Source organism: Miniopterus schreibersii (genome assembly GCF_964146895.1).
Source record: "Miniopterus schreibersii genome assembly, chromosome: 5".
Classification (NCBI taxonomy): domain Eukaryota; kingdom Metazoa; phylum Chordata; class Mammalia; order Chiroptera; family Miniopteridae; genus Miniopterus; species Miniopterus schreibersii.
The window spans coordinates 2619248-2644530 of record NC_138106.1 but is presented as its reverse complement, the minus strand read 5'-3'; the positions used below and the strand labels follow the sequence as shown (position 1 = coordinate 2644530).

Below are 25283 nucleotides of genomic sequence, written 5' to 3'. Positions count from 1 at the left end.
CACAGATCTGTGCAGTGCTGGGAAAGGCCCCTGTGGGCATCGGAAGCGACTGGACCCACAACTACAAGGGGTTGGTTCTAGGCCTCACTTTCTTCATGTGTGAAAATGGAAACGCAGAGCTACGCTGGGGCTCTGGTGTCTGTAGGGACTCACTGTCCGTCCTCAGGCCTCTAGTTAGGAAAGCCCAGCGCTGGGAGCTGGCTGTACGTGGCTGCCACGGGGACTAGAGATGCTGGAGCCTAGGTTTCTGCCAGCACAACACCTGTGTGTGACTCCTCTCCCAGCTGTCCAAGCGTCCCAGGAGGTAGAGCCACGAGTGCCCCCATATTCTCAGCCACCTCCTGAGGTTTGCCCACAGTTGATGTTAACTGGCCAGTTCCTTTTACCCAAGATAAACAGGTGAGAACAAAGCATTCATACAGGCAGCAGCCAGAGATGGATGTGGTCTCTCCTGAGTGGGAAAGCCACGTGGACCTGTGTGCTTGGGCCACTGAGGCAGGCCGATTTGCCCTGGACTTCTGCTTGCTTCTCTGACGGTGGGGAGGCGGCTTGGCTCCCTGGGAGGGTGGTGGGAGGGGCTGTCGGCTGGGGGTGGCTGCAGTAAGGTCTGTGCCTCTGGGCCACTCCCCCTTCTCTGTTTGTGGAGTTTCCTGTCTGTGGAAATTTCCATGGTGTGATAAGCGTGGCAGTTGAGGCTGTCTTTGCCCAAATGAGCCCCAGGCACAGATGAGCAGGTGATAGGCTTGAAATGACTGTCACAGCTGTGGTGTGGGCACAGACTCATTTGCATTTGGCCACTATGCTGTTTGGGTGTCGTTTAGAGGAGGGTCATGACTGGTGGAGGGAGGCAGAGTAGGTTAAGAAAGTAAAGGCAACGGGGCTGTGGAAGCCAAGTTTAGGATTTCCAGGCCTTTTTCTAGGACTTCTCTTTATCCTTGAGAAACCTCCAGAATGCTGGTTGCTAGGTAGGAAGAGAGGCGGTTGACAGTGGGAACTGGAGTCTGGGGCTGCCTCTCGCTTTATGACCTGGAACAGGCAGTTCCCTCCTAAGCGGCAGGAGGGGGTCGCGCGGCCTTGTCTGCAGGGTCCTCCCCAGCACTTACCTTCTGTGATTCTGTAACCCGTTGGCCCCAAAGCTGTCTGCAGCTTCCTGTGCCCTGGAGGCAGAAGACCTGCTGTTGGAATCCTGGCCGTGGCCATTTAGCTGAGTGACCTTGATGAACCAGTATAAAGCTCAAAGAAAACTGCTAGAGTGGTAGCTGTCCCAGGGAGAGGGCCACTGGGCCCAACCAGCCCACACCAGCACTCCTCTTCCCCTTCTGACGGCCATGTAGGGTCCCGCTTCCACTTCCTGGCCGGCCACGTGGAGTCCCACATCCACAACCTGACTGCCCAGGTGGAGTCCCACATCCACAACCTGACCGCCCACGTGGAGTCCCGCTTCCACTTCCTAACCGGCCACGTGGAGTCCCACATCCACAACCTGACCGCCCAGGTGGAGTCCCACGTCCACTTCCTGACCGGCCATGTGGAGTCCCGCTTCCACTTCCCCTTCAGCCTCTTCCTCAAGCTGTTGAAAAGATGTGAAAGCACTTGGGACATGGGGAAGTTCCCTTTTAATCTCTTAAATAAGACATTTCTGATGTATTTGGCTTCTGGTTTCCCTCCTTGGGTATCCTTTTCGTCCCTATCGCAAAAGCAGTGCAGAGCTTTGGGGATGCTTCTTAGGATTGTTTGGTGAGTGCTGGTGTATGGAGGATACTGTTCAGAATGACTGAGAATTGGTTTGTGGGCTGTTGAGTTGGCTGTTGGCAACTGTGAACACACTCTCTCTTAGAAACATGTTTATACTCCAAAGCTCGCCTACAAAAACTGCCTCTGGTGTAGCTGAATGGAAAATGGAAGAAAACAGTGCTTGCTGAGCCTATGTATGGTACTTGGATAACTTGAATCCCTGACCGTAAAGGAGGGCAGGCTGAGCCCACGAGAGCAGGCCACCACCCGTGGACTCCGGAGGGAGGGGACTTGGAGCACATATAGCTGGCAGTGGACACAGCCAGGTTACCCTGTGCCATACATGGTATTTCACCAGCACACAGGAGAGGAAGATGCTTCTAGAAACCAGGAGCTCAGAGAGGATGCATGTGTGTTCAAAGAAAACAGCCTGCTCTAGAAGAATGGTGGCAATTTTGGCAGATGGAGGTGAGGTCGTAACTTGTCCATGGTAGGTGGAAAGGACATTTTGATGAAACTGAATGCGGGACTATATGGATAAAATAGGGAGAAAGATGCTGGGGGCTGTGTTGAGTGAGAAAGTTCCCTGCCCTGGCCACCAAGTGGCCATAATTATTTGGAGACGGGGGAGTGGTAAATGGCTGGGTAGTGGAGGAGTTTACACCATTTTGGTTCATTTCTCAAGAAACCCTGGTGTCTTCATGAGCTGTAATTACCCCCTTGTCTCTGCCACGCCACTAACATGCCATATCAAGTCCTTCACCAGGTCCTGCCCATTCAGATTCTACAGACTGTTTTTCAATCATTATAGAAACAGAATTGTATAGTTTAATAAGGTTTGAAATACATCTATACCATGAAATCAGCCCAGTCAGGATAATAGACATATGGGTTACCCCACAGTTTCCTCCCGCCTCTGCAGTCCTTCCCTCCGCTTGTCCCCAGGCCCCAGCAACCACTGGTTGCTTTCTTCCCTGTGGATTAGTGTGTATTTCCTAGACTCTTACTTAGATAGAGTCAGATAATATGTACTCTTTGACTCTAGTTTCTTTCACTCGATAAAATTATGAGATTTCTCAATAGTCTGTATCAGTAGTGTTTTTCCTCCTGAGTAGTATGCCATCTGTGGCTATACCAGTTTGCTTGTCAGTTTCCATGTGGATGGATATTTATGTTGTTTCCGGTTGTGAGAAGTAAAGCTGCTCTGCACATTCGAGTACAGGTTGTCACGTGGACACGGGCTTTAACTTTCTCGGGTAAAACCCTAGGAATGGAATGGCTCAATCCTAGTGGCAGGGGTGTGTGTAACTTTTTAAGAGAACGCCAGCTGTTCCCAAAGTGGCTGTGTCGCTTTGCATCCCACGGGCCCGTCCGCTGCCTTCTCGCCAGCACGTGGTGTGGTCGCCCTTTGACTTGACCGGGCGGGTCTCTGGTTTCCACTCGCGCGTCTCTAACGACTGGTGGCATTAAGCACCTTTTCATGCGCTGCTTCACTGTTGCGCAGCTTGAGTGAAATGCTTGTTCAAATTTTACACCCATTTTAAAAATGGTTTTTAATTAAAAATTTTAAAGTTCTTTATATTCTAGAAACAAGTCCTTGATCAGACGTGCGGTTTACAGATCCCAGCCTGTGGCTTGTCTTTTTGTTATGTTAACAGTATCTTTCAAAGAGCAGCTTTTTATTTTGATGAAGTCTCATTTATCCCTTTTTCTTTTACGGGCTGTGCTTTTGGTGTTATGTCTAAGGAATCTTTGCTTAAACCAAGGCCACAAAGGGCTTGTCTTGTGTTTCTTTTGATCTCATAGCTGTGATTTGTTTAGACCCATGTCCCATTTTGAGTCTGCTTTGACCCCCCTTACGCCCCACGCAGCAGCGTTGTGCGTGTGGATGTGGAATGGCGGCCCTTTCCTCGCCGCCCGCCCGACGTCGCGCACGCGTGTGGACTCTCTTCTGCCGAAGCGTGTTCTTTACGTGAACACCGCGCTGCCTTGATTGTCTGCTTTATACCAGCCTTGAAAGCAGGTAGTGCTAGATCTTCAGCTACATTCTTGAGTAAGGTTAGTTCGGCTGTTTTAGGTTCTTTGAATTTCCGTATGAACTTTAGTATCAGTTTGTCCATTTCTAACAAAAAAGTCTGCTATGATTGTGATTGGGGTCCTTTTGAATCTATAGATCAATTTGGGGGAATTGACTTCTAAGTAAATTTGAATCTTCCTGCCCATGGACAGGGTGCACCTCTCCGTCAATGTCTTTTAGCGGCAGTTTGTAGTTTTCAGTGTACAGGTCTTGCTTGTCTTTTGTTTTATCCCTAAGCATTTTATATTTAATTTCAAGGTCTGATTATTTGTTGCTAGTATATAGAAATACTGTTGATTTTTTTGGTATATTAATCTTGTATCATAACCTTACTAAACTCACTTATTAGTGCTAATATCTTTTTATGAATTTCTTCATATTTTTTATATACCCAACCGTGACATCGGTGAATAAAAAAAGTTATAGGTCATCACTTTTATGATCCTCACAATGGACTAGGACCTAGTTTCATGGATGTTCTTTTTTGTTTCCTTGTTCGAAAGTTTCTGCTCTGATCCTCGCTATTTTCTCTTTTTGCCTTACTTTGCATTTAATTGGCTCTTTGCTTTCTCATTTCTTAGGTGGAGGCTGAGGTCATTGACCTGAGGACCTCGTTTTCTTACATAGGTGCTTAGTGCTGCAAGTTTCCTGCTGCTTTAGTGGCATCCCCCAAATTTTGATGTTTTCCTTTTCATTCAGTTCCGAGTAGTTGGTAATTTCCCTTTCGATTTCGTCTTTGACCCATCGGTTATTAGACAAATAGTTAGTTTCCAAGTATTTAGGGATTTTTCCCCATAGTTTTTTGTTTAACTCAGCTTCTTTAGATTTTCCGTATACTGGTCTTACCAGCTATTGCGAGGAATGTTAAAAGCCTCCTGCTATTGTGGATTTGTCCGTTTTCTTTTCACCTGTAGTTTTTGCTTCCTGTATGTTGCAGCTCTGTCCCCATTTAGGGTGGTTGTGTCTTCCCGGTGAACCCATTGTCACCTATTGTCTCTTTTTCCCTGGTAATTTTCTTTGCTCCGAAGTCTACTATATACTGTGGCTACTTGAGCTTTGTTTTGATCCGTGTTTTTGCATGAACCATGTTTTCTGTCCTTTTACTTTCCATTACTTTTACCAGAATGACTTTCCCATTATCGAAGAGTGAGTGGCTGTGCGGGAAGTTTTCTCAGGAGTTTTGAACCCCTTTCCTCGGGACTGCCTTCCCTGGTGAACCTCCAGTTCTGGCCTCTCCCGCTCTCAGTGAGAATTCTCCCTTCCACGCTGACACCGCCACTTTCAGAGACATGTGGACCCGCTGTGGGTCCACGTCTGCTCAGGGTGCTGGGGTACAGCCCAGGCCTCCTCAGGGGAGTCATGGAGCGCGGTGGGCAGTAAACAGGTACCTGCTGTGTCGGTGCGGAGCAGGTGCCCGGGGAATAAAGCTGTGAGGCAGGGAGACAGGGATGAGGCTGGGGGCTCAGAGAAGCCTCCCTGACAAGGAGACCCTCGGGCAGGGACGTGATGGAGAACTTGGTGAAGAACACGGGGCAGAGGAACAGGGAACGGAAGGCCGGGTGGCCGGGTGGGCGTGCGCTTGGGAGGGCAGGGCTCGGAGCAGGGGACCCTGACCGGCGGGAGCATCGCGGGACCGGGAGCTGCCCCTTGACAACACTGGTCCAAACCAAACAGCACAGGGGCTGAGAGGACGGGCCGGCGGGGCGAGGACACTTCTCTGCTCCGTCACCCGGCCGAGCTGAAGAAGTTGTTATCTAAGCAGTGAGCGGTGCGAGGGGCCCGCCGCATTAGTCTCATCTGCGTGCGTGAGTGCTCCGTTCTTTCTCTCGCCTGGATTCAGGGAATTGCCTTTCCCCCGTCGCACCCAGAAGCTCGGGAGCCCAGCAGGAAACCGCAGGTGAGAGACGAGGGGCGCTGCGGACTGACAGCCATGGCCCACGGCGGCCCGGCGCCCGCAGCGCCTCCCTCCTGGGGAAGGAACAGGCCGGCTGAGGGGCTGCACTGGGCGACCTCGGGTTTGCAGACGGTCACCCGAGCCTGCCCTGTCCCTCAGCGGGCCGTCCCTGTCACTCTCCCACCTCTGCGCCTGCCTTGGACGCCCTTTCAGTGCGACGCAGCCCCGCTCGCTGGGTTTTGCTTTGTTGTTTTGGTATCAGATTCCAGAAGTCGTCTCAAGGCGACGTCGGGGAGCTCACTCCCTGTGTCTTCTTCGGGCGTTTCATGGTTCCAGGTCGTACGTTCAAACCTCCGTCGATGCGGAGGTAATGCTCACGTGTGGTGTAAGATGGGGGTTGACTTTTATTCCGCGTGTGGCCGTCCTGTTTTCCCAGCACCATCTGTAGCGAGACTGTCCTTTCTCCACCGCCATGTTCTTGGCTCCCTGGTGGTAAATTAACTGACCGTATTTGTGTGGGTTCATTTCTGGGCGCTCTGTCCCGTTCCACTGATCTGTGCCTGCTTTTTTGCCAGCACCACACTTACAATTGCTGTAGCTTCGTGATACAGTTTGAGATCGGGGAGCAGGATGCTTCCAGCTTTGTTCTTCTTTCTCAAGACTGCTTTGGCTATTTGGGGTTTTGTGTGGTTCTATATAAATTCTAGGATTATTTATACTATTTTATGTGAAAAATGCCATTGGAATTTTGATGGGTATTGCATTGAATCTGTAGATTGTCGTGGGTAGTATGGACATTTTAACAACATTGATTCTTCCAGTGAGCATGGGCTATCTTTCCATTTATTTGTGTCTTCAATTTCTTTCATTAATGTCTCATAGTTTGTAGTATACAGGTCTTTTATTTCCTTGGTTAAATTTATTTTTAGGTGTATTATTTTTGATTCAGTTTAAGTGGGATTTTATTTTTATTCCTCTTTCTGATAGTTCAGTATTGGTGTATAGAAATGCAGCCAATTTCTGTGTATTGATTTTTATATTCTGCAACGTGACTGAATTTGTGTATTAGTTCTGACAGTTTTTTGATAGAGTCTTTAGGGTTTTTTATATATAATATGTCATCTGCAAATACTGACAGTTTTACTTCTTCCTTTCCAGTTGGCGGATCCCTTTTAGCTGCTTTCTTGCCTGATTGCTCTGGGTTCGACTTCTAACATATGCTGAATGAAGCGGGAGAGCGGGCTTGTCTCGTTCGTTCCTCTTCGTAGAGGAAACGCCTTTTAGTTTCCCATCCTTGCTCCCCTTCGTTTCCAATACCAGGTGTGGCCTTGTCGTATGTGGCTTTCGTTACACTGAGGTTTGCTCCCTCTATACCTTGGTTGAGAGTTTTATTGTAAATGAACGTTGAATTTTGTCAAGTGCCTTTCCTGTATTTATTAAGATGTGCTGTGTCGCACTGACTGATTCGGGATGGTGACCCACCTTCGTGTCCCTGAAATAAATCACACGTGATCGTGGTGTATGAGCCTTATAATGTATTGCTGAATTCGATTTGCTGATATTTTGTTGATTTTTGCATCTGTGTTCATGAGGGATATTGACCCATAATTTTTTTTTCATGAAGCTTCCTTGTCTCGTTTTGGTATCAAGGTAAGCTGGCCTCATAAAATGGGTTTGAAAGAGTTTGGGAGGGACCGGTATTAATTCTCCTTCGAATTGGTTAGAATTCGCCAGTCAGAGCGTCTGGTCCTGGACCTTGTTGGGAGGATGTGATGACTGATTCAGCCCTCTTCTCATTGGGTCTGTTTAGATTTTCAGTTTCATCGTGATTTGGTCTTCGTAGGTTGTATATTTGTAGGAATTTATCTATTTCTTCTAGGTTGTCCAGTTTGTTGGCTTATAATTCTTCTTAATAGTCTCTTATGATCCTTTGTATTTCTGTGGTATCCGTTGTAAATCTCTTCATTTCTGATTTATTTGAACCCCCTTTTTTTCCTGGTAAGTCTAGTTGAAGGCTTGTCAATTTTATCTTTAGTGAACCAGCTCTCTCATTGGTCTTTCCTGCTGTCCTTTTAGTCTCTATTTCATTTATTTCTGCTCTAATCTTTGTCATTTCCTTCCTTCTAACTTTGGGCTTCATTTGTTCTTTTTGTAGTTCCTTGGTTATAAAGTTAGGTTGTTTGACACTTGTTTTTTGAGGTAGGCATTTATTTGCTATGAACTTCCCTTTTAGAACTGCTTTTGCTACATCCCACAAATTCTGGTATTTTACACAGGCATCCCCATGTTTTGAAAGTTTGTTACGTAACTTTGCGTTTACAGAAGACCTACATCAGTGCCTGTTTTTGATAACTGAAAGAAATCTGAAAAGGATTTTCACTTTTATGAAAAAGGCAAAAAGCTAAAACAGAATTTAGCATTTGTTTTGCAGCAAACCATTACAGAGGCCTGCGCACTCTGAAGCAGTGAGGGTGGCACTGCCAAGCTGTGAACTGTGACCCTCTGTGCTTTATTTTGATTTATTTTGTATATCAGCTAGCAAGATGTTCCCTAGTTCTCAGAAAGGCCTAAGGGTATTAACATTTAGCATAAAACTGTATTTAATTAAGAGTTTTGATTGTGATGAATGAAATAAAAACATTGTCTGTACATTAAATTTTGGTTGTGGGAATGCTAAAAAAATTTCCATATAAATTAATAATTGCGTCTTCTCTTGACTCCATTTCGGCTTACAAAAGGTTGATAGGCATGGTCTACTTTTGGATAGCAAGGAAAACCTGTATTTCCATTTTTGTTTTAATTTCTTCTTTGACCCGTTGGTTATTCAGTTGTTTAATAGCATGTTGTTTCATCTCCACATATTTGTGAATTGACCAGATTTCTTTGTGTAATTAATTTCTACTTTCATACCATTGTAGTCAAGAAAGGATGCTTGGCATTATTTTAAGCTTTTTAAACTTAGAAAATACTCCATGTGCACTTGAGAAGAATGTGTATTTTGTTGCTTTTGGATAGAATATCCTTTATATATCTGTTAAGTCCGTGTGATATAATGTGTCGTTTAAAGCAGATGTTTTCTTACTGATTATTTTGGGGAGGTCTGGATGTTCAGTACATCGATGTAAGTGGGATATGAAAATCCCTTACTATTACTGTATTGCTGTTTATCTCTACCTTTAGGTCTTTGAGTATTTGCTTTGTATATTTAGGTGCTGCTATGTTGGGTGCATAAATGTTTACCAATGTTATAGCCTCTTGTGGATTAACTCCTTTATTACGTAATCTTTTTCTTTGTCTCTTATTGCTCTTCATTTTAAAGTCTATTTTGTCTAAGTAGAACCATCCTAGCTTTTTGTTTGTTTTCATTTGCATGGAATACCTTTTTCCATCCATCACTTTCAGTCTGTGCATGTCCCTACAGCTAAAGCGAGTTTCTTGTAGGCAGCATATAAATGGGTGTGCTTTTTTAATCCCCTCAGCCACTCTGTGTTTTGACTGAAGAATTTAGTCCATTTACATTTAAAGTAATTATTGATAGGTATGTCCTTGTTGCCATTTTGTTACATGTTTACTGGCTGTTTTTGTAGTTTCTATTCCTTCTCTTGCTCTCTTCCTTTGTAGTTTGATGACTCTGTTTAGTGGTATACTTACTATATTCCATTCTCTTTCTCTTCATGTATTTACTATAGGTTTTTGCTCTGTGGTTACAATGAGGCCTACATATGGCAACTTATATCTATAACAGTCTATTTTAAGTTGATAACTACTTAAGTTTGATCCCATTCTATAGCTTAACATTTTTACATACCACCCCCACGTCACCTTTTATATCTTTTATCTTGTATATCCCTTAATTATCATAATCATAGTTATTTTTACTTTTTTTGTCTTTAACCTTCTTACTAGCATTATGAATGATGAATCCACTTCCTTTATTATATATCCACCTTCCCAGTGAGATTTATTATTTAATATGTTTTCTTGTTGCTAATTTGTGCCCTTACTTTTCAGCCTAAAGAAGTCCTTTTCTTGTAAGGCTGGTGTAGTGGTGATGAACTCCTTTAGCTTTTGCTCATCTGGAAAGTTCTCTCTCTCCTTCAAGACTCCGAGTGATAACTTTGCCATGGCACGTTCTTTTTCTTTTTTTAATCCCCATCTGTGCATGTGTTTTACTAATATTTTTTTAAGAGAGGGAGAGGGGAAGGACAGAGAGAGAGAGAGAGAGAAGCACATTGGTGTATGAGAGAAACATTAATCTGTTGCCTCCTGTACACGCTCCCACCGGGGATTGAACCTGCAGCCTAGGTGTGTGCCCTGACCGGGAATGGAACTGGCAACCTTTTGGTGCCTGGGATGACGCTCCAAACCAACTGGGCCACCCCGGCCAGGGCTGCAGCAGAGTATTCTTGGTTGGAAGTTTTTCTTTCAGCTCTTGGCCTATATTGTGCCACTCCCTCCCTTCTGGCCTGCAAAATTTCTACTGAAAAACCTGCTGATAGTCTTATGGGAGTTCCCTTGTATGTAACAAGTTGTTTTTCTCTTGCTGCTTTTAATATTCTCTCCTTGCCTTTAACTTTTGACATTTTAATTATAATATGTCTTGGTGTGGGGTCTTCATGGGTGGTTCTTATTTGGAATTCTCTGGGCTTCCTGGATCTGGATATTTGTTTCCCTCCCCAGGTTAGTGAAGTAATTTTTCAAGTAATTTTCTTTTTATTCTTTGTCAGTTTTTGAATGTCCAAGATAGTCTTAGACAAGTCCCAGGCCTTTCTTAATCTTTTCCCTTATTTGTGAAGTATAGCTGATGGTCTTACTTTGTCTCTTAGGTGCATTTAGTAACTTGTAAAATCATTTGGAAAATTAGAAGACAGCCTAATAGATGTTTTGACAAAAACATCAACTAATGGTTTGTTGAAAAGTTCAGTATTGTTGAACAGCAGATTCTGGTTTTGCACTCATAATTTAACCATACTCTCTAGTATTTCCCGCTGTATGTAATGTCACAAGGCTTTTTTGCTACCCTAAAGTTTGTTTGGATTCAGATTTTCACACCGGGTAATGGGAAAGGACGTGGGGAAGGTAGGTTGGGCATGCCCCCACACTCTTGTTTAGCTGGTCAGCTGGGAGTATGTATTTGTGTACAGGTGATGTCTTCATCTGGGGAGTCAAATGAAAGCATTGACCAAAATAATGGAAGTGTCATATTTCAGAATGCAGGAATTCACAAATTTATATTTTATTGCAGGTATTTCTTGGTGGATTTTTATGCACCAACAACAACTGTCGAAAGCATGATGGAGCACTTGTCTCGAGACATTGATGTAATTAGACCTAATATTGTAAAGCACCCTCTGACGCAGGAAGTGAAGGAGTGTGAAGGGATGGTCCCGGTCCCACTCGAAGAAAAGCTGTATTCCTCCAAGAAGAGGAAATGAGAAGCGTCTCCAGAACTGAGCCTTATACTCAGTTCCCTCACTTTTGAGTATCATTGATTAATAATTTAAGTCTTGACCTTTATATAAAAGTGTGATTTGGGTGCCACTTGGTTTTCTGGGTATTTTTAGCTCTTACCCCTCTGCTGTGAGGTGGCTTGCTAGGAGCCCTTGGGCATCTGTGTGGTGCCAGCGCATCCTACTTGATTTTGTTAAATATGTTTTTTTTGTCAGTGAGCTCTTTCTGCCCTACAACACTAACACCATTTTGAACAACAAAACTTATAAAACTTTTGGATTGTGTGCTAGTCATTCACTCTGTATAACCATGCAAAATAAAGTGCCATTCAGACTAAAACCATGCTGCATTGTACGAGTAACTTGATCCGAGTAACAAACATGATTTTTAAAAACTTGGGGAGGTGTTTGGTCTTCACCTGCCGCAGCACAGAGCACTACCCCAGCCTCCCAGCTCCAGTCCCCCAGAATGCCAGCAGCGCGGGGGTGGGTTACCTGGGTACCAGCCCAAGGTCAGAGCTGGGAGAAGGGGGAGGTGGGGCGCAGGTGTGTCTGTTCCTTGACAACTGGGCATTCTGTAAAATCAGCAACTGTTTCTTTTTATAATCCTCACTTGAGGATATGTGTTTTTTTATTTCGTTTTTAATTAAGAGAGTGAAGAAGGAGTGGTGGGGGAGAGAGAAACATCAGTTGGTTGCCTCCCGATGCTCCCGACTGGGGATCGAACGCTTTCAGTGTATGGACGCTTCAGCTGACGGAGCCCCCTGGCCAGGGCAGTGCCTTTTCCTTTCACCTCACAGCTGTGCTTGTGGTGGGCGCTGTTCTCTGTAGAGGGACGTGTGCTGTGTGCTCTGGCCCGGGAGGGCCTGCCTCCTCCTGGCCGTCCGCCCGGCAGGCCTCTGAGGAGTGGCCCCGTTAACTCTGCTCCTCCTGCCTTGTGCACGCTACCCGGCCAGGCAGCAGTCAGCTGCTTCTGCGCTGCGGATGCCCGGAGAGCGCGCTGGCACCAGCGCCTGGGCCAGAGGCTTGCTGAGCTCTCGGTTCAGGCGGGTTTGTACGATGACCGTCTCAAAACAGTTTTTTACTTTGAAACTTTTAGATCTATGTTCTAAAAACATGACCTAGAAATAAAATGACAAATCTTGTTTAGAGGATTATTGTTTTGGCAGGGGAGGGGTTGGTTTGGGATGTTGTTATGTTTTTGCGACTAAAAACCAACTAGTCTTGCCCGGCCGGCTTGGCTCAGAGGTTGAGCGTCGACCTAGGATCCAGGAGATTGCGGTTTGATTCCGGTCAGGGCACAGGCCCGGGTTGCGGGCTCGATCCCCAGCAGGGGGCGTGCAGGAGGCAGCCGATCAATGACTCTCATCATTGATGTTTCTGTCTCTTCCTCTCCCTCTCCCTTCCTCTCTCTGAAATCAATAAAGACATATTAAAAAACAAAAACAAAAAACCCCCCGACTAGTCTTGCTTGAAATGGATGTAATTAGTTACCATCTTTAGCAAATAAAGTGCAAGATGCCAGTTCAATTTGAATTTCACATAAAGAGCAAATCCTTTTTTCCTGTAAGTATACTCCAAATATCGCATGAAGCACACTAATAGCAAAACACGGAGTGGTGTTTGAGATTCAAGCTTGCCTGGTGTCCGGTATGGTGCGGGGGCCCTGGGGTAACTCACGGAACGGCCCGCGCAGTGCCTCGGCGGGGACGGCCTGCTGTGCTCAGCACGGCCGAGGAAGGCTCCGGAGCGGCGCCCCGGCCTCTCGGCCGCCTGCGTGTCGGCACAGCGAGCTGACGGCCTCGGGAGTCAGGACACGCTGCACGTTGCCTCAAACGCGTGTCCCCTCCGGCCACAGGAAACCAACCTAGACGCTGAGCTTTCATTCCTGGTAAGTTCAGATGACCTGTCTGCTCAGTGAGCCCGAGCTGACACCACTCTGAGGATCAGTAAGTGCTGCCTGTCTTTAAAAATCCTTCAGAAAGCCCCATGTGTGGTGTTTGCCCCCGTCCCGGCACACTGAGGACCCAGGCGGTGGCCTCCGTGGTGGGTGCTGGTGAGGCAGCTCCTCAATGTCATCAGAGCAGAGGTGTCTGTCGGCACCCAGGTGACAGAGCGTGTTGAGGGAGGAGCCACGTTGTGTGGAGTCTCCCGTTATATTAACTTGTACATTCAGGTCATGGGCAGGACAGGTGCCCTCGGAGCCGGGGGAGCCCAGCCTGGGCCCCCCGTTAGCCAGGGTGAGGGGAGCGTGGGGAGACAGGCAGGGCGGATGCCCGGGGAGCCCAGCCTGGGCCCCCTGTTAGCCAGGGGGAGGGGAGCGTGGGGAGACAGGACGGATGCCCGGGGGAGCCCAGCCTGGGCCCCGTTAGCCAGGGGGAGGGGAGCGTGGGGAGACAGGCAGGGCGGATGCCCGGGGGAGCCCAGCCTGGGCCCCCTGTTAGCCAGGGGGAGGGGAGCGTGGGGAGACAGGCAGGGCGGATGCCCGGGGAGCCCAGCCTGGGCCCCCTGTTAGCCAGGGTGAGGGGAGCGTGGGGAGACAGGACGGATGCCCGGGGAGCCCAGCCTGGGCCTCCTGTTAGCCAGGGTGAGGGGAGCGTGGGGAGACAGGACGGATGCCCGGGGAGCCCAGCCTGGGCCCCCTGTTAGCCAGGGTGAGGGGAGCGTGGGGAGACAGGACGGATGCCCGGGGGAGCCCAGCCTGGGCCCCCTGTTAGCCAGGGTGAGGGGAGCATGGGGAGACAGGACGGATGCCCGGGGGAGCCCAGCCTGGGCCCCCTGTTAGCCAGGGTGAGGGGAGCGTGGGGAGACAGGACGGATGCCCGGGGAGCCCAGCCTGGGCCTCCTGTTAGCCAGGGTGAGGGGAGCGTGGGGAGACAGGACGGATGCCCGGGGGAGCCCAGCCTGGGCCTCCTGTTAGCCAGGGAGAGGGGAGCGTGGGGAGACAGGACGGATGCCCGGGGGAGCCCAGCCTGGGCCCCCTGTTAGCCAGGGGGAGGGGAGCGTGGGGAGACAGGACGGATGCCCGGGGGAGCCCAGCCTGGGCCCCCTGTTAGCCAGGGGGAGGGGAGCGTGGGGAGACAGGACGGATGCCCGGGGGAGCCCAGCCTGGGCCCCCTGTTAGCCAGGGGGAGGGGAGCGTGGGGAGACAGGACGGATGCCCGGGGGAGCCCAGCCTGGGCCTCCTGTTAGCCAGGGTGAGGGGAGCGTGGGGAGACAGGACGGATGCCCGGGGGAGCCCAGCCTGGGCCCCCTGTTAGCCAGGGGGAGGGGAGCGTGGGGAGACAGGACGGATGCCCGGGGGAGCCCAGCCTGGGCCTCCTGTTAGCCAGGGTGAGGGGAGCGTGGGGAGACAGGACGGATGCCCGGGGAGCCCAGCCTGGGCCTCCTGTTAGCCAGGGTGAGGGGAGCGTGGGGAGACAGGACGGATGCCCGGGGGAGCCCAGCCTGGGCCCTGTTAGCCAGGGTGAGGGGAGCGTGGGGAGACAGGACGGATGCCCGGGGAGCCCAGCCGCCAGTGCAGGCTCCTGCCGCCTGCTGCGGGGCTCGGCCCCGGGATCGGGGCTGTCACTGCTTGTTCTTAGAGTCCAGACGGTGTCCAGCTTCAGCTTCCTCCAGACGCAGAAAGCTGCACAGTCTCTGAAGAGCCAGTCAGTGAAGAGGGTCCTTCAGAACCGTCGGCAGGAAGGAGAGGGGTCAAGGGGCGATGACCTGGGAAACAGGCGCCCGACTGGCTCACGAGGACTTTCCTGGCGGCGCGGCCCGGCCCCGGCTCCGGAGCGCACTCTGCTCCCAGACTGCGCCCTGCGCGCCTCCACCGGGGCTGCCCGACGGCTCCACGTGTCTCGGTTTATTCCGTGCGCCCCGCCGGCCACGCCCTGCGCCACACACGTTCTGCTCTGACCTCAGCCCTTCCAGCAGCTCTGTGAGGGGCTGTCATTGTCGCCCCTGTGTTTTGGGTGAGGAAACACACTCTGAGAAATTTGCCCTTGACCCTGCAAGTCTAAGGGACAGCTGGTCTGGACTGGAGAGCCCTGACCCACACGGTCTTCCCCACCCAGTGACCTTCCCCATCCGGTAGCGGTGAGCTCGCTTCTGTCCTCAGGTGATGGAGGCGCCTGGGGGCCTGGGGAGAATGAGTACCACTCAGGCAGTGACAGTCCCCGTGCCCAAGTGTGGTGCTGGCACTTCCTCCTGTCCTGGCTGGTCCCCGAGAAGATGCCAGTGGGTGCTCCGGGTCACGGGTGTTGAGAAGCCCGGGCACAATTCAGTCAGGAGGAGGCTGGCAGAGGGGCACTGCTGTGCACTGGGCCACGGGCCCTCCCCGGAGACTCCAAAACGAAGCCACTGTCCTTTCTCCCGAGGTGCTGATTCGCACGTGACCCTCACCCGCCGGGATGCCAGTGTCTGCGGGGCTTGGGCACCGGTTGTGTCCAGGCTGCTGAGGTCACAGGCACTGTTTGGTGGCCCTTTTCCTTCAGTGGGTGACAGCAGTGGACACAGCACCTGTCCTCACGGGCTGCTGGTGGGAAGGCAGGAAGGGGCGTGTGCTGCTGCTGGGGGCCTGCGTCAGAGGGGACAGAGGACAGTGCTGGGGAGCGAGGGGGAAGCGGGGAGTGAGGATGAGGCGCCCTGATGTGGCCTTGGCAGTGGGCGCAACACATGCAGACTCCTTGAGGCCCTGGGCTGGAGCAGAAGGGGCGGGAGGGAGGGGACAAGACTAGGTGCCCAGGGGCAGCTCTGGGAGGCTGGAGACCCAGAGGGTAGGAGGCTGCTGAGGCGAGGGAGCCAGAGCAGGGAGGCCGGGCTCGGAGACGACGGGCTCCAGAGGCTCCCTTCGTGTCCGCATCCTCGGGAAAGGGCGTCTTCCACGGACGTGTCACCTGGACTGTTTGCGGTCCGCTTTGGGTGGGATCAGGCTTCAAGAAGTATTTTGTTTGCCCGGCCAGCATGGCTCAGCGGTTGAGCATCGACCTGTGAACCAGGAGATCGGGGTTCGAGTTCCGGTCAGGGCACATGCCCAGGTTGCGGGCTCCATCCCCAGTCGGGGGCCTGCAGGAGGCGGCGGATCCACGATTCTCTTTCATCATTGATGTTTCTCTCTCCCCCTCTCCCTTCCTCTCTCTGAAATCAATAAAGACATATTGAAAAAGTCCTTTGGCTTTTGGTGAGCTGGGCTCCGCGGGGTCTCGGGTGTGCGTGGGCATCTGCCCAGCCCCTGGGAGACACTGGCAAGTCCCAGGAGCATCTGGGAGCCCAGCTCAGAGGGACCCAGCCCTGTGCTGAGAATGTCCACAGGGAGGGTCGGCAAGCTGGGCGAGCCTTTCAGGTTTTCGCTGAAGGACGGGTTTGTGTTGACTGAATACATGTTGGATGACGGTTGGGGGGTGCTGGGGGCGGGAGCTGCCCTTCCACACCCGCTGGTGAGTCTAAAAGATGCGCTGGCCAGCGCTGCGGGGTTAACGTGCTTTCAGGAAGAGATCAGTATAGACTCTTCTTCCTCACAGCTCCACCAGGCAAATACACCCATTTTACAGGTGGGGCACCCGAGGCTCAGAAAATCAGTGCTGCCCAAGGCTACCAAGAGTTGGGATGGGTGGGTGGAAGGAGCACTTTGGGCCCAGGTGCTCTCTGGAGGTGGAGTGAGGGCGTGTTCTGAGGGCCGGCTCTCAGCAGCCTCACCCGGCCACCTTCCCGCACCCACTCCCAGGCCCAGGCCCAGGCCCAGGCCTCGTCGCCGTGGGGGGGGGGGGGGGAGAGTGGGTCTGGGGTTCCTCAGAGTGTTTTCATCTCCGGGCTTCAAAGGGAAGTCCTGAGAACAACAGAAGCCAGCGATCGCGTGTCCCGCAGACCAGGCCCCCCTTCTGCACACTCCCTGCTCCCTAACTTCCCACGAACCTTTCTCCCTGCGCATCACTCCGGGGCTGTGTTTACAGAACACGCAGCAGGTGCTGCCCCGGGCAGGACGCGGAGACCAAGGGGCAGTGTCCCTGACCTCGGGCTCTCAGGCAGGGAGGCAGGAACACCCAGCTGTCTGAACACTGGCCCTAATAAAAATAACAGACTCAAACCACGCGCTATGGAAACAACTGGACTCTCAGTACATGGTCCAGGGCAGGGGCTTCCAGCAGACACGGTGGGCAAGCAGGTGGGACAGCTAGTGGAGCATGGCAGGCCGCGGGAGCGCAGGGTGTGCCTGGGGACCCCTGGGAGCAGGCGTGATGTGGGAAGGAGCTTCGAGTGGGGGCTTATTCTGGGAGGGTCCACGTTGCCGTCTGCTGGGGGGGAGGCATTTCGGGGCTGCTGAGTGTTTCTTGAGCTGAAAGGACCGTTGGAGGAGCCACGGATGAGCGCTGTGCGTGCGAACCTGCCCTGACGCGCCCCGACTGACCAACCCCCGCTGCCCACAGGAGTGCGGGAAGAAAGGGCTACACAGAGCGGAAGCAGGCGTTCAGGTGTCCACCGGCAGCACACGCAGGACCGGGGGTGCCGGTGCCCAGCCTGGCTGCACCGGGCGCGCCCTGAGATGCGTGCGGAGGGCTGGCCGCGTGCATGGCCCTGTGCGCTGGTCTGGGCCTCTGTGGCCTGGGGGGGGGGGGGGGGGATGGCCTGAAACGGATTAAGAGCTTCGGGAAGAGATCCTTCCCAGGCCGACAGTGGACGCGCTCGGTCCCGGGAGGGCCAAACACGGAACGCCATCTGCCCTAGGAAATGCAGGGAGACTCTCCAGAAGGTTCCTGGACGTGTCTGTCCCAGGACGTCTTGATGAAGGTGTAAACTCACCTTACTGACTCCTGACCAGCCTGTCCTGGACCTGAGAGTGCTGTTCCTGGCCAGGACCGGCCTTGGGGGAGCGGGTGGCCATCTGCGTGGCGGGAGGCCTGCCAGCGGCCACTCTGCTGCGTCACGCGGAGAAATCCTACCCGCGGACTCTCTGCTCATCGGGAGCCTAATGGGGTGTGAGTGATGCATTTATGGTCATCCTTTCTCCCCTGAAGTGCGAGAAGGGGCGAGTGTGCAGATTCTGAGATAACTAGTTTAGAATTTCTCTCTTTAGGGATTAAGAAAAATTATCCAAATCTTGAAAACAAGGCGGAGGGGCCTGTCCTCTCAATGTCACGCTGCGGCTTGTCCCGAGGCTCCCCAAGGACTTTAACTCTGGAAGACAATACGCCTGTGCTGGAATCGGCTGCTCGCCCGCTGCTCGATCCGGGCGGTGAAGTTCTGCGTCGACGGTGGATTTCTGACCCGCAGAAGAGAGACCTGTGAAGGTTATGGCTTTATTCCCAGGCAGGCCAGTGACCAGTTGTGCGTCTAACAAAAGGCCCCGCAGTCGCTCTCACGTGTCCAAATGCCAGTAAAGTCCACAAGTGCTCTTGGAAGCACCTTCCCTACCCTGCGGGCCTGCTCGCTGATGAGTCGGATAAAGGTGGCGCCCGGGCTCACTTCCCGTTTGTGGGAGACACGGGTTTACCCTCTGCAGTCAATACGCTGACGGGAGGGAGGAGAGGCACGTTGGCTTCGCGAGCACGACTGATTGTCACCTGTGCGGGTGTTCAGCCATTCCCCGAAGCCGGAGGATTCCTCGGGGTTCGTAATTAGCGACCCCTGGGTGAACAAGGGGTGATTAATCGGACTTTTTCCAACCTCAGCAGCTAACTAAGCACCATCTGCAGGGCTGGGGCGGGTGCGGCCAGAGTGGAAAGGAAGGGATCCTGGGTGAAGAGTGGTTAGGGCTCGAGATGCTCTCCCGGAGAGAGGTGACATGCTGACTGGGCCATTTCCCTGTAGTTCAGTTGCTTTAAAAAGTATCCTCCCAGCCCCGGCTGGTGTGGCTCGGTTGGTTGGGCTTGGTCCTGTGCACCCAAAGGTCGCCGGTTCAACTCCCCGTCAGGGCACATGCCCGGGTTGCAGGCTCGGCCCTCGGGGGGCCTGCAGGAGGCATCCGATTGATGTTTCGCTCTCACATCGATGTGTATCTCTCCCCCCTCCTCTTCCTCTCTCTCTAAATCAGTAAAAAAAAAAACCTTAAAAAAAAAGTATCCTCCGCTACGGGGACGTCAGAAGCCTCGCGCGCGGCTGGTGGGAATGGAAAGCGGGCAGCTGGGTGGGAAACAGCAGGCGGCGCCCGGAGACCCGCCCGGAGCGGCCACCGCCCAGCGGGAGAGCCCAGGGCCGGGCAGCCCGGGCGGAGCGGCCACCGCCCAGCAGGGAGGACCCAGGGCCGGGCAGCCCGGCCGGAGCGGCCACCGCCCAGCGGGAGAGCCCAGGGCCGGGCAGCCCGGCCGGAGCGGCCACCGCCCAGCGGGAGAGCCCAGGGCCGGGCAGCCCGGCCGGAGCGGCCACCGCCCAGCAGGGAGGACCCAGGGCCGGGCAGCCCGGCCGGAGCGGCCACCGCCCAGCAGGGAGGACCCAGGGCCGGGCAGCCCGGGCGAGGCGGCCACCGCCCAGCAGGGAGGACCCAGGGCCGGGCAGCCCGGGCGAGGCGGCCACCGCCCAGCAGGAGAGCCCAGGGCCGGGCAGCCCGGCCGGAGCGGCCACCGCCCAGCAGGGAGGACCCAGGGCCGGGCAGCCCGGGCGAGGCGGCCACCGCCCAGCAGGGAGGACCCAGGGCCGGGCAGCCCGGCCGGAGCGGCCACCGCCCAGCAGGGAGGACCCAGGGCCGGGCAGCCCGGCCGGAGCGGCCACCGCCCAGCGGGAGAGCCCAGGGCCGGGCAGCCCGGGCGAGGCGGCCACCGCCCAGCGGGAGAGCCCAGGGCCGGGCAGCCCGGGCGGGGCGGCCACCGCCCAGCGGGAGAGCCCAGGGCCGGGCAGCCCGGGCGAGGCGGCCACCGCCCAGCGGGAGAGCCCAGGGCCAGGCAGCCCGGGCGAGGCGGCCACCGCCCAGCGGGAGAGCCCAGGGCCGGGCAGCCCGGGCGAGGCGGCCACCGCCCAGCGGGAGAGCCCAGGGCCGGGCAGCCCGGGCGAGGCGGCCACCGCCCAGCGGGAGAGCCCAGGGCCGGGCAGCCCGGGCGGGGCGGCCACCGCCCAGCGGGAGAGCCCAGGGCCGGGCAGCCCGGGCGGAGCGGCCACCGCCCAGCGGGAGAGCCCAGGGCCGGGCAGCCCGGCGAGGCGGCTCCTGCAGCCAGCGCAGCCCGCGGCGGGCGGGCGCACACGGCCGCGTCCTCGCCGGGCCGGCGGTGGGGCTCAGGCAGCGAGCAGGAGCACAGCGCTCGCGCGGAATGACAGGGACAGAGCTGGGCCTGAGGCTGCGGGACCCCGTGGGTGACACCGAGGCAAACGCAGGGAGACGGAGCTGCACGCGCGAGGCCTGAGCGGGGCAGTGCCAGGTGGCGACTCGGGGCTCTTTGGGACGCAACTGCTCTGACCTTGGCTGCGGAGGTTGCGCAGCTCTGACCATCCTGCCGGCCATGGGCTCGGACCGTTTCCACGGCGTATGGTCCGGTGTGAGCTGTGCTCAGCAAGGCCGTTTCCACAGAAAGGAGGGGGCCACAGAGCTCCGTGCCGTGTGGGGGTGACGGAGGGTGTGGGAGCCACCTCGGCTCGTGCTCCCAACCTCTGAATTTTGCTTTTAATGGGGTTTGATGGCGGGGATGGAGGCAAGTTGTGAGCTCTGCCTGGTGGGGACCCTGGGGGAGAACACAGGCCCTTCACGTGTGCGCCTCGTGCACGTCCCCCTGAGACTTGCCGTCTGTCCAGGTCCGCAGGTCCAGGCGGGGTGGCGGCCGTGTGGTCACCGCGTGTGCAGAACAGCTCAGCTGTGACACAGCCCAACTCTGAACACGTCACCCACAGCACGGCTGTGAGGGGGCCCTGGGGCCAAGCCCCTCAACTCAGCTCAGCTCCACCAGGAACACCGTGGGGAAGAAAATCGGGCTCTCAGAGCCGGGGGGGGGGGGGGGGGGGGGGGGGGGGGGGGGGAAGCTGGCTTATATAAGGAGAGAGCCCCGCCCCTGGCCTCTGATTGGTCTGTCCTCATGCAAATGAGGGCTCCAAATCCTCACAGTTTGATTGGTCCAAAAGGTATTTACTGATTGGTCAGAATGGAGCCACTCTGATTGGTAGCTGCTCTAGCTGCGCAGCTCTGATTGGATGGGGGAGCCTCGGTCCTATTGGTTGAAATAGGATTCCCGCAGCTCCCCTATATGGGCGCTCAGCCGGCAGGAAGCAGGGCGGCGGGCAGCTCGGGGCCCTTCTCCCTGAAGTGCCCTTTGTGTGATTAAATTTAGCTTTAAGTCCTAGCTCTGGAAACCATCTTTCTCTCTCTCCATATATAGATCCCTGAAGAGACTGAGTCTCTCTATCAAGAGTCTGCAACCCCTGAGGCCTGGACCTGAATGGTCACAGGGTCCTGACCCCTGCAGGCTAAAGGTAACACCTTCGCCTAAATTACCTTTCAGCTCCTGAGCCCTAAGGTGGGACGACCCACTGGCTACTTTCCCAGGAGACTGAGACCAAACAGGGACACCGTTAAAGACCTCAGAACTGCCCTTAAGACCTTAAGAAATGAGTCATTACCCTCGCCTCCCACATTCAGCTCCCAGCACGACCAGAACTCCCGGCGTCTTGTGACTTTGCCCTATGTAATCTGTCACCCGCAGGCCGTGGGGAGCTGGGGCTTTCGAGATGAGCTTCCCATTCTCCTGGATGGAGCCATTCATGATAAAATAGCCAATCTTCCCCCCTGCAGTCCTGGTGTCCAGTGTCTGGCTCTGCGGCCCCGGGTGGACAAACATCTTCTGCTCTGTCACAAATGTAAAACTCAGATTTGCTATATTTTGGTTTTGATCCTAAAGCTGACAGTGCTCGAGACTTCCGAAAATAAACCAATTCGCAGAATTCCAATTTGGCGTATTTAAAGCTCCACAGGACCAGCTTCCTAGGAACACTCTTCCTTTAAGCGCCCCACCCGAGATGAGGAGGGTGGCCCTGCCCACTGCGCCTCCAGGCTCTGCCCATCCAAGGTCCGTCCCACCAGGTGCTCAGACGCCACCTCCTTCCTGGTGCACCAGGGACGGGTTTGGTTTCCTTTGTTTTCAGGTGAAACAAAGGGAAGTTTAAAACCGAGTCAGTAGTAACTCTGACTGGGGGGTAACCAGGCTGATTAAATCACCTCGAGCTTCCTGGTATTTAGTGTATTTATAAAATCTGGCAACACCTTTATTTCCGAGTTGCCGATTGCTGTTCAAAGGCTCACTTAGTCCCGACGGACAAGACTAGGTCCCAGGGAGTAAGAGCGTGCGGGGTGAGTTGTTTCCCTCCTCTCTCTGCATTAAACACATTCACCGCCCCTTCGGCCTGAAGACCCGCAAGGTCTGTGACCTGGGCTCTCGGCTGCTCAGTGTCTCCAGGTCTTCACTCCGCGCGGGACGACGTGGCCCGTCCGTTGCAAGGAGAGCTGTTAAGTATCCTGCGGTGACTGTGGATTCGTTCATTGCTTTTATTTTTGAGAAGTTTCGTCCTATAGGTTTAGGGACAGTGCCCGTTAAGGACTGAATAAATGATTCGTGACTCGTGTTCTCTTTGGGGGCACCTATTCCCACTATAAAATCTTCCTTTTTGTCCTATTTAAAGCGCTTGCTCTTCAGTCCTGCTCTCCGCATCGCTTCCACCCCCTTGTGTTGACTCGTGCCCGACGTGTCCCCACCTCTTCTCGCGTTGCCTTTGTGATTTCCTTCAGCTGTTTCCCATAAGCAGCATATAACCAACAGCGCTTCCCAGCTGTTTCAGGATAGTTGTCATTCAGTGGAGGAATTTGGCCTCACGTTTTGAGAGGTCTCGCATCTTTGGTCTGATATTTTCATCTTATCTCTCTTTTTTTTTTACTATTTACTGAAATTTCTTCTTGCCTCCTATTTTTTACTATTATTTTTTTCTCGATTGGTCACATTTTTACGAAATTTCCTTCCTACCGGTCTTGTTCCCATCCTCACTGGTAACTGGACGTTCACCTGCGTATCTTGTTTTCTGATTTGATTTTCCTTAACTCACGGGGCCCCTGGGCCTCTCCCCGAGACCGGGGCGGGGGGAGCACACTTACTTAAATCCTTGCGAGTCCCAGCGCGTCTTTGCCTGGCCTCCCATAGGCCTGATTTGGGCCAAGCAGAGGGATGTTGGGCAGAGCCTCCGTCTCCAGAGCCTTGAGCCCGCTCACGCCCCAGCAGCCCAGGTGTCCCCGGGAGGAACCTGGTGCCCGTGGATCTCTCTGTCCTGCGTGAGGAACCCGTTCTCACTCCCTGGTACCTGGAGTTTGGGGATGTCACCAGATTGTGTCCAGGTGAGATTCGTGTTTTGCTTTTTAAATTATTATCATTAATTTTGCTTGGTACTTAGTGTTTACATTCTGGTCCAGAAATTGGTCTTTATTATTTATTACGGAGCATTTCCTTCTGTTTTTCAAGTTTGTTTCTCCATATACTTTTTGCTATTTTACTGCAGCTCTAATATTCAATAGGCAGTGTCCTCCCAGGATGCAATATTTTTAGCCTGCACTCCCTAGCTCTTAGATTTTTATTCATGATTTGAATTTCATTGATTTTTGGCTCTGTGCTCTGAGATCAGTCAGATAATTGATTATCGAGATCAGCTTATTCTCGGTACCGTATGAGAAAGCTCAGGGCTGAGGGCTGGATGTAAACTGTTAGCACTTTGCATTTTTTGTGATAATTGCTTGGGGATGGTTTACACCTGGAGGCCACAGGCTCCCAGACCCTTTGATGGGAGACCACCCTGGTAGGGGGGCAGCTTCGGGCGCTGTGACTGATCCCAGGAGTGAACCCGGTTTCTAGAGGAAGAAGCCGTGCTGACAGTTTTGAAGGGGGTTTCTCCTGTGACCCTCTCGGCTGCTTGTGGACTCGCTTCCTTTTCCCTTTGCCCCTGTGCCTGTCCCGCCTGCGGGCCACCCCCACCTCGTGCTCTGGGCCTGGCAGCCGTCGGTCCCCGGGTGAGCTGCCCCCTGCCCTTGGGAGCTGCTCACCTTCCCTCCGCGTTAGTGAGCTGGGCTGCTGGACGGAGCGTCCGGCCCCGCGGCTTCAGCTGCAGGCGTCTGTGTCTCAGCCCGGAGGCTGCAGGCCCAAGACCCAGGCGGCGGCAGGTTTGCTTTCTCCTGAGGCCGCCCTCCTTGGCTCTGTCCTCACGTGGTCTTCCCTCTGGGTGCACACGTTCCCGGAGTCTCTGTGTGTCCAGATCTCTTAAGGACACCAGTCAGAATGGATTAGGGCCACCCCAGTGACCTCATTTAACCTTAAGTACCTCTTTAAAGGTCCATCTCCAAGTACAGTCCCATTCTGAGGTCCTGAAAGTTAGGGCTTCAACGTATGGATTTGGGGGACGCAGTTCAGTTCATAACCACCTCTAAGGCTCAGTGCGGGCGTGGTCTGTAGTAGATGCTCGGTAAAGGTCAGCTGCTGGCTGAATGAAAGGCCCCCAATTCGTTCTTTCTCCATTTTGACTTGGAAGCAAGTTGTATTGCCTGGGATGGCAACAAACACTTTCTTAAGATAAATTAAATGAACTATTTCTTTATTGTTTATTTCACCCTTAGCCAGTCATATTTTGTGTAGAAAACTCTGAATTGGTGTGAATACATGGTCCTTTATCTCCCCCCCCCCCCCCAAAATCCTTCTACTGCCTGGTAAGGAAATGCGTTCCATGCCTGAGGTCAGATGCAGCCTCTGGCAAAAACTCTAGATTCCTCACAACAGGTGTGCGTGTTTGTCTGCGGGGATTTGAATCTGGGTTGTTGGGTGCTGGATTTACCTGCCTGGGGATTTAGCTGCTTGTTTCATTTCTTAGCACGCTTTCCTGTTTCATCATATTTATTTCTGTGCTCTGCCCCAAGCTCCGACAAATCTAAATATTTCAAAAAGCACAGAGAAATGCATTATACTGACATTGCCGGTTATTTGTGGTTCTTCTAATTCATAATAATGAAAAGATGGAATTAAATTTTTTTCCCTTGGCTATTTTTTTCTTCTGCATTCTTCATTTTCTGTATTTTGCTTTCAGTCTCCTCATTGAATTTTCGATCTCTGAAGCAGCAATTTAAAATAGCTACCCAACGGTGTATGTTTCCACAGCAGAGTCTGCTGCCAAGCATACAAAATGAATGGGTTCCTCACTCGGATGC

General features: G+C 53.2%; 2 protein-coding genes across 2 annotated transcripts in view; both read left to right on the top strand.

Moving 5' to 3' along the window:
* The window catches only part of MRPS6 (mitochondrial ribosomal protein S6), a 63294-nt gene extending 50705 nt beyond the window's left edge, over positions 1–12589 (top strand). The window contains exon 3 of the mRNA XM_081138215.1: positions 10951–12589. Within this exon, the coding sequence (XP_080994341.1) occupies positions 10951–11140 (190 nt within the window). The 3' untranslated portion in view covers positions 11141–12589. The remainder of the gene's footprint in view (positions 1–10950) is intronic.
* An 8850-nt stretch (positions 12590–21439) lies between these two features.
* KCNE2 (potassium voltage-gated channel subfamily E regulatory subunit 2) overlaps positions 21440–25283 on the top strand; it is a 115606-nt gene continuing 111762 nt past the window's right edge. Inside the window, exon 1 of the mRNA XM_081138209.1 lies at positions 21440–21526. The gene's annotated coding sequence lies outside the window, so the exon portion shown is untranslated. The remainder of the gene's footprint in view (positions 21527–25283) is intronic.